At 35.4% G+C, this 8,202-nt stretch overlaps 1 protein-coding gene across 1 annotated transcript; it reads right to left on the bottom strand.

Annotated features, from left to right (window-relative positions):
* Window positions 1-5,375: 5,375 nt before the first annotated feature.
* LOC307153252 (GTPase IMAP family member 9-like) lies at window positions 5,376-7,736 on the bottom strand. Its single transcript, XM_079862554.1, has 4 exons — window positions 7,643-7,736; window positions 7,409-7,494; window positions 6,739-6,796; window positions 5,376-6,554 (listed from the first exon to the last, which is right to left on the bottom strand). Exons 1-4 carry the CDS (start codon window positions 7,647-7,649, stop codon window positions 5,695-5,697), a joined length of 1,011 nt encoding a protein of 336 aa, XP_079718680.1. The 5' UTR covers window positions 7,650-7,736; the 3' UTR covers window positions 5,376-5,694.
* Between the last annotated feature and the right edge of the window lie 466 nt (window positions 7,737-8,202).

Genomic DNA, 8,202 nt, shown 5'->3' on the forward strand with positions numbered 1-8,202 from the left:
ATTAATGTTCTCATTGTTCTCATGTTTTTGAATTAATGTATGGGGGATTCGAGATATTACTAAAAGAAAAGTTATTTTTTATTTTGTCATTCTTTAAAAAAGGACATTTACTTTCTTCAATAAAAGAAACTTTAAAAGGAATATTCTTGATTCTCATTTCTCCTCATGACGGATTTTTCCGTTTCTCCTCATTTCTCCTCATTTCTCCTCATGACGGCAGACGGATTAACTGTGATAGAGCTTTATGATTTTTTTTTTAATACCAAATGTTTATGGCTTCAATAATTCTGGTGCAAATACTGTCTACAAGAACTCACAAGAACTCACTATTGCGATATGGTTTAGTGTGTCAAATTTTGCAGGATGCAATTTATTTAAAAAATAAATGCACTAGCCTACTGGTTTCAGATTAAGAGCATGTGTAGATGAACACAGTGCCTTGGTTCACTCTGAAGCCTGCAGTGCATATATTTATTTGCTGGCAACTGCAACTTGTGAGTGAATGCAGCACAATCGCGAACATAAATGAACAACTTTAAAGGAGATTTTCTCAATGTTTTTATTTTTTTGCACCCTCAGATTCCAGATATTAAAATAGTTGTATCTCGACCAAATATTGTCCTATCCTAACAAACCATACATCAATGGAAAGCTTATTTATTCAACTTTCAGATGATGTATAAATCTCAATTTAAAAAAATGTACCCATGTGACTGGTTTTGTGGTCCAGGATCACATATTACTGCCCCTTAAAGGGATAGTTCACCTAAAAATGAAAATTAGCCCATGATTTACTCACCCTGAAGCCATCCTAGGTGTATATGGCATATGAGTCATATTAAAAAATGTCCTGGCTCTTCCAAGCCTGATAATGGGAGTGACTGGCAGTTTGACTTTAGAAGTCCATTAAAGGGGAACTTGGCAACTATTTCAACTTAAAAAAAAACGTTTAGAAATCATTTGGATGGTTAAATAACCTGTTCTGGTGAGAATGGTGACATTCCCCACTCCCCCCAGGGTTCCCAGGCGGAAAACCAACCTTGCAACATGGGGACTAACGTCCCGGTAAGTTGGAAATAGGAAGTCTCGTGAGAAGCGAGAACGAGCGAGAAACTCAAACTGCTTTACGGCAACTTGACATAAACACAAACGCCGCCCTCAATACCGGTTAGCCACGCCGGCTAGCTATAAGAACAAGCGATGATGGATCATTCTTCATATGTTCCAGCAAAAAGACCCAAAGAGACGGTTCTCGGCGGAGGAGGAGAGGGAGAGGAATATAAGATAAGAATAAGTGGTAATGTTTGCTAGCTTCATCTGCCCACTCCCTGTTACGGCTTATTTGATAACACAATACAAAATGTACATGTCAATGTTCTATGATACTGTGTATGATTTATTACCCACCTCGGTAGACATAGCTCCACAAGATAAAGTTGGCCGCCTCCGATAATAACAAATGCACATGAGCAGCGGTAGAAAGGGGGAGGAGGGTGCCACAAGTGAGTTTTTTTACAACAGTGTTGTGAAATATACGCCCCACAGCTGTAGGGGGAGCTCTCTGAGAAAACATGCGTAAATTGTAGCAAATTTGTAGCAAATTAGCTGTATGAAATATTAATAATCAATAATAACTGGTTATAACTGATTATAAATATTTTGATCAATTAATATAAATTAACTTAATGTTGTAAATTAATATTACAATCAATTAACCTGTTTGTCCTGTGAACACTCAGTGTTAATTGTTTATTAATTCTAAGAAATTTACATTTCCGGGGCATGGGAAATGTCTTTCTTGCTTTACAGTACTGACATGAACAGGATTTTATTAACTAGACTAAACACTTAAACTACTCTAACATACACATACATACATGCATTCAGTTTACCAAGGGAAAGAGAGCTGAAACAGAATACAGGAAAGCAAGAAGTTATAGCATTGTTTGAAATTCAGCAGATCAACAGCCTTGAGCAAACCATCAGTTTATTTCTAACACGCACTTCCTTAAAAGGGGTAAGGATACTTAATGTATCAAATAATGAGACTAAGTTTGATACTTGCATGTCTCGCCCATTTGAATGAAACTGTCCTGATGTAATTTGTTAAGGCTCCAGTTGATCTTTGCTGATGTTGTCTTGATGAGAGAGAACCAGTGGGAGTCAGAGGATCTTTGGTGAATGGAAAGACAAGGCTGCAGCCTGGCACAAGCTTGGGGGTCCTTAGAAAACTTCTTGTTCAGCATCATCTTCACATCAGGATTCCAGAAAAGGACTAAGAGAGAAAGAGGACTAAGAGGCTTGATCTTGTGATCAGCGATTTTTAAAGCGTGAAGATGTCACACCCCCTGGAGGTGTGTGAGCCAATAAGAGGTTTTCCTTTATTTTTGGAGGGACATTTTTTCAACCCATTGTGTTCTAGCAGGGCATTTGAATATGTAATTTCATTTGGTGTTTAAGAAAAGAATCTTCAAGATTCTTATAATATTAATGCATCACAAAGTTAGCAAAATGTAATGTAAATTAACAAATGGGGGAGGAAGATTGGAGTTTATAGAGACCAAACAAGCCGCACATATGATTTTGGTTAACCATAGCATGCAAAGTCTGAAACGTTAACACAATAGAGTTTACAAGAATACATAGGCCAAACCACATAAAAGGAAAATCATGAGATGGGAAAATATACGTTTATACATTTCTCAAGTGGTTATATATAGAATATATAGGATCAACAGGGTTTGTTTCTCCTTCTCAGCAAGAATTAAGTGAGAGTCACAACTCTCTGGAAATTCCTTTTGGGGTCGTAAAACTTCTTATCAGTCTTAATGTGTCCTGTAACAGGACACTGAGTTTTGCCAGTGTGTTAGCTTCATTTGTGATGTTAGTTTTAGGGGAAGTTTCATAGACCTTAGTTGGGAGAGTGAGTTTGCTGGATTATTCATTAAATATAATGAATAATTTGTGTGTGTCTGATTGGTCCAGATGCTACAGACAACAAAAGTGAAAATCAGCGAAGAAATGGCTAGAGTTGCCAAGTTCCCCTTTAAAGCGCATCAAATCATGAGTAAAGTGCTCGACACGGCTCTGCGGGGGTTAATAAAGGTCTTCTGACGTGAAGCGATGCTTTCGTGTAAGAAAAATATCCATATTTAAAACTTTATTGACTAAAATAAGTGGCAGACGGCCGTACGCATCGATTTACGGCAAAAGAGTAACACTTGAAATTAAAACTTCATACTAGCATCAAAAGTGAAGTTTTCAGAGGTAAAGGCATTTTGTCTTATTCAGATCTGAATACAGATGAGATATGGATGCAATAGGCTAAGTGCTTTTGGTTTAAGCAGTAAGTAATATTTTTTTACTTTTTAAATTGTTAGTTTCTTGAAAAGTATACATTTTCCAATATTAATCTGTGAAGCATAGAATTAGGCTATAAAACACAAAAAGCTTATAGTTAGCAGTATTTTTTCTGATTGATTATCTGATTGATACTTTTCTATGCACAGATTGAGATGAATCTTTTAAAGTGGCACTATGCAGTTTTGGCAATTTCTTCGCTGTTTTCTTGCTTTTTGCTTGCAGGTTTTTCTATAGAGCTCCCCCTACAGCTTTGGAATAGATAGTTGACAACACTATCGTAAAAACTCGTTGGCGACTCTCCCCCCTCCAATGCACAGAAGAGATTAATCTTTTAAGTGATAGTGAAGCTAAGTCAGTGATAGTTAGTAATCAAAAGGTCCCAGATGAAGTGCCACATGCTCCTTTCATCAGGTCAGTTTGACCAGACTCCACTTAATCTACTGGTCATTATGATTTCAGAAGAATACAGAATAAATCAAATACAACATTTTATTTGCAGGTAAAAATGTATCATGCCAATTACAAAATAAAACAATTAGAAGCCAATTCAGAAATAATAAATACATCACATCAATTCCTCGAAGAATGAATCTAAGAGTAAGAAATACATACCTGACAGCAGGACACACAGTGGTGTGTGAGTGTTTATAAGACACGGACACAGCACTGCATGGGGGTTTTCTGTCTGCCAGTTTCCCTTAAATACTCAGACCAGAACAAAAGAGTTATATTTTTATTTTTTATATATATATATATATATTTTGGACCTACTTTCGTGCCCCAAAGGGTCACAGCTGGTTCTGGGGGAAAGAAGCAATGATCATCAGATATCTTGAAGAGACACCACCCACAACAGGAGAACAGAATTCTCATAAGTTTTCAATCTTTTTCATAATACAAGTGACCGCTGCATGTGACATTAAAACCATTTTATCAATTGCACTGAGACATTTAAAATTGATACCAAACATGAAAGGAAAAAAACAATAGATTCATATGATACATCATAGGTATTATGTAGACATTGTTTGGTGAACTTTCAGTGATTTTAGTCAGTGTGGAAGGAGGGGAGTATGGAGAGGGGGGCTCGTATATGGGTGGGAAGATAAGTTTTGGCAAGAGGTGTTCATACTCTTTCTTGCATATCTTCTATCCAGATTAGTGAGTTTTATTCAATCCAGTCTTAAAGTTCATATAAGGTCCATTTGTCACGTTACTGTAGATTTGTTTCTTTCTAAAAGGCTCTCTAAAAGCAAAGCACTTTCCTATAGTGAAAAATAAATATACTAAAATGTATTTGAAATACATTTATTTTATGCTAAGTATACTACAAATACATTTACATATTCATGTACTTAATACACTCTAAAAACTGCTGGGTTGTGTTAACCCAAATTTGGGTCAAATATGGACTAACCCAACGTTGGGTTAAAAAATGCAATTTAAAAATGGACAAATTGCATTTTGGACAAAATCAAAAATGGACAAAAATGCAATTTAAAAATGGACAAATTGCATTGGTTACATTAAAAATGTAAACCAACGGCTGGGTTTGTCCATTTTTAAATTGAATTTTTAACCCAACGTTGGGTTAGTCCATATTTGACCCAACATTGGGTTAATACAACCCAGCATTTTTTAATACCCTGCAATTGTACTGTTGGTATACTAAATTGGTATACTTAAAATCTGCTAAATTGAATTTTGTACTTAATGCACTTTAGTTATCCGGAAATAGTGCTGAGGTCTAACTAAAGATATACTTCAGTATATTTGATTGTGCTAAAGTGGAACTTTTGCAAGTATGCTTTAAATATCTTGCATTTAAAGACACTAAAGATACTATACAGAATATCCTTACTAGTGATATTAAACACATTTTAAGGCTTAATGTTAAGAAATGTGCATTGTGCACTAAATTGTGCATTGTGTAATAAAGTTTAATTATAATATTTATATCAGTAAGTCTCAAGCGATTTGTCAGTAAATATGTTAATAGTATTTAGTATGCTTAATATGAAATAAATGTATTTTAAATGCATTTTGGTATATAGTTTTTTTTCACTAGGGTTACCACTATGATTATTCTTAGTTCTGGTGAACAACAGCATCAATAATTGACAGTGAGTTCATGAAAATGTCATAAATTAAAAAAGACAATGTAAAAACTCTGTAATTTTAACTTTGAAACTGATTTGAAATATCCGTGGAAGTGATAATCGCTACCACAGAGCTGACAGTAAAAAACAAAATTGCTTCAAAACATCGGTTCTTCTGAAGTTCTGACATACAGTATATGTTAGTGAGGGATAATCAAACAAAACTAAATGTTTATTTTGAAAACCAAAATGTGATGATGTCCTGAAGCAGTTTAAATGGATGCCAAAGGATGAAATAATTGTTGTTCTCAGCTTGAATCCTTGCCTCTTTCTCCTGTCTCTCAGCTAACTGCTTTTTCATTTTCTCTATTTGCTTTTCTTGTTCTTTGTTTTTAATGTTTAGACGCATTTTCTCCTCTAGAGCCTCCATCGCTCTCTTTCGTTGTTCTTGATTCTCTTTCAGGATTCGTTGTTTCTCCTTCTCAATTGCTGTCTCTGCCTTTTGAAACATTTCATTAGTGTAGTATTCACTGCAGTTATCACTAACCATTTTATCAATATTGTCCAGCAGCTGCATAACCTGTGTTGAATCCTGCTTCTTATTGTCAATCACGAAATAACGTCCCATACAGTTCCTGACAAATGCTCGTAATGCGGAATTACTGCAGATAAATGTCTTAATGTCCTGCTCTAGTTGATCTCCATGAGTAAACAGTGCTATAGTATAATCTCTTGCCTCTTCACTAAATATTATCTCAATTAATTGTATTGTTTTTGCATTTTCTTCTGTGAATCTGTCTGGTTTAACAACAACTAGAAAGGCATGTGGACCTGGAGCAGAATAAGATATACACATCTTAATCTCTTTCTCTACCTCTTCTTCGCTCATACTTGTGTCAAAAAGACCAGGTGTGTCAATAATTGAAATTTGTCTTCCATTAATTTCCCCAAATTCCTTTTTACATATTTTAGTAACAGATGAAGATGAACTACTTGATTCAAAGACATTTTTTTCCAAGATAGTGTTTCCTGCTGCACTTTTCCCATTCCCTGTCTTTCCAAGCAGGACAATCCGGAGCTCACCTTTTTGTTCTGTTAAAAAACATGAATCATCACATCCAAGACTTATTTTACTGTTTCTGCTTTATATTATTATATATCATGTCATAATCGTGTATAATCATGTAATAATTTCAGTTAACAAGGCTAGGTTACAAATCACAAACACATCTACAGTTGTAAAAGGACCACCAATCTAAGATATTGACAATTTTACCAGTCTCTGTTTCTTCCAGATCACCATTGAAAGAATTGTTGGTCTCAAGTGTCCTCAGCTGCAAATAAGAGTATAAATAAGGCGTCACTTTCAACCATGCTTCAATATCTGACGCTCAAAGCACCCTTTAGCGTCCATATGAGACGCATAACCCTACCACAGACCTAAACCTACCCAACCGAAGCGTCACATATTGACGCTAAAGGGTGCTTTGAGCGTCAGATATTGACGCTTCCGAAAGCGTCAGTTACATGACGCCTAAACCTACCCATAACCGAAGCGTCACATATGGACGCTAAAGGGTGCTTTGAGCGTCAGATATTGAAGCATGGTTGAAAGTGACAAAAAGTGACGCCTTAGGTATGAGAATGTGTTGTATATATATATAAATCAAATCAAACAAGGCAGGGCTTACTGTTCACAAAAGACGAGTGCAAATTTCAACGCAGCAAATATATAAAGGACCATCTTCATTCTAAACAACATATTTAGAATATTCCACCAGTGCCTAAGGGATTTTCATACTGCCATGCTAGCGGAAATATTGTCAGTGATTTTTTGTAAGAGACATGTAACGAAAATGCTACTTTTGTTTTACCATTTCAAGCTATTCTGAAGCTACAGAGTAAGAGTCAAAACAACAAGCAACGATAGTGATATTCATAATTACCCGTAAACCACGTGCAACCACATCACAGAGATAGAAAAACCAGGTCTTGGATGCATTAAGTTGTTCTTTAGGCTGGTTGTGTTTTGCTGTGGTTTGAGATATTACAACAAGCTATCAATGTTATGCATTAGCATTAGGCTTATTTATATAGTTTATTTCTAGAAGTGTATCATTTAATTAACATGTAATGCTAAAATGTATATTAAATATGAAATTCTGTAAGTTGAATCCTACCTTTCATTGCAGATTTGCTGGTCTGAATTTCTCTGTATAGCTTTAAGTTTCAACTTTCCGTCTTTCTGAGCTGTTCTTTATACCTAGTATCTGTGAAGGGGAGGAGCCTCAATGTGGACAGTCTTGTTTTTCTGTCACCTGATGCCTCAAACATTCAGTCATTTAGGTTGGTGCATTACTGTGAAATAGCATAATTTGTTATGAATTTATGATATCTTTGATTTATCCAAAGTTATTTATGTTCCTATGAATTAGAAATACTTGACATAATAATGTATAAGCAAATGAATCCTTTAGAGGATAATAATGTAATGTGACACTAGTAGGCCTTATGTGAACAAGATCGGACATATTCTACAAAGGAATTTCAAAAATTAAAAAAAACTTCTTGCTTGTCTTATTCATGTAGGCAAATTGTAATGTAAGACTGGATAAACTAGCAAATGCCAAGCCATCTGTTTGAGGAACGACTACTCCCCGAGAAAACAAAGGACGTCTCTGGAAATTAACATTTGAACTGTCTCGTGCGACATTAACATCCCCATCCGAGATGGAAGTCT

Source organism: Squalius cephalus (genome assembly GCF_949319135.1).
Source record: "Squalius cephalus genome assembly, chromosome: 2".
Lineage (NCBI taxonomy): Eukaryota > Metazoa > Chordata > Actinopteri > Cypriniformes > Leuciscidae > Squalius > Squalius cephalus.

Bases quoted from the DNA above. Each gene is read 5' to 3' on its own strand.
- LOC307153252 (XM_079862554.1), bottom strand. The intron at 6,797-7,408 runs GTAATTATGAAT...TCTTATTTGCAG, and splicing joins TGGTTGCACGTGGTTTACGG to CTGAGGACACTTGAGACCAA. The intron at 6,555-6,738 runs GTAAAATTGTCA...GTTTTTTAACAG, and splicing joins TCTGGAAGAAACAGAGACTG to AACAAAAAGGTGAGCTCCGG.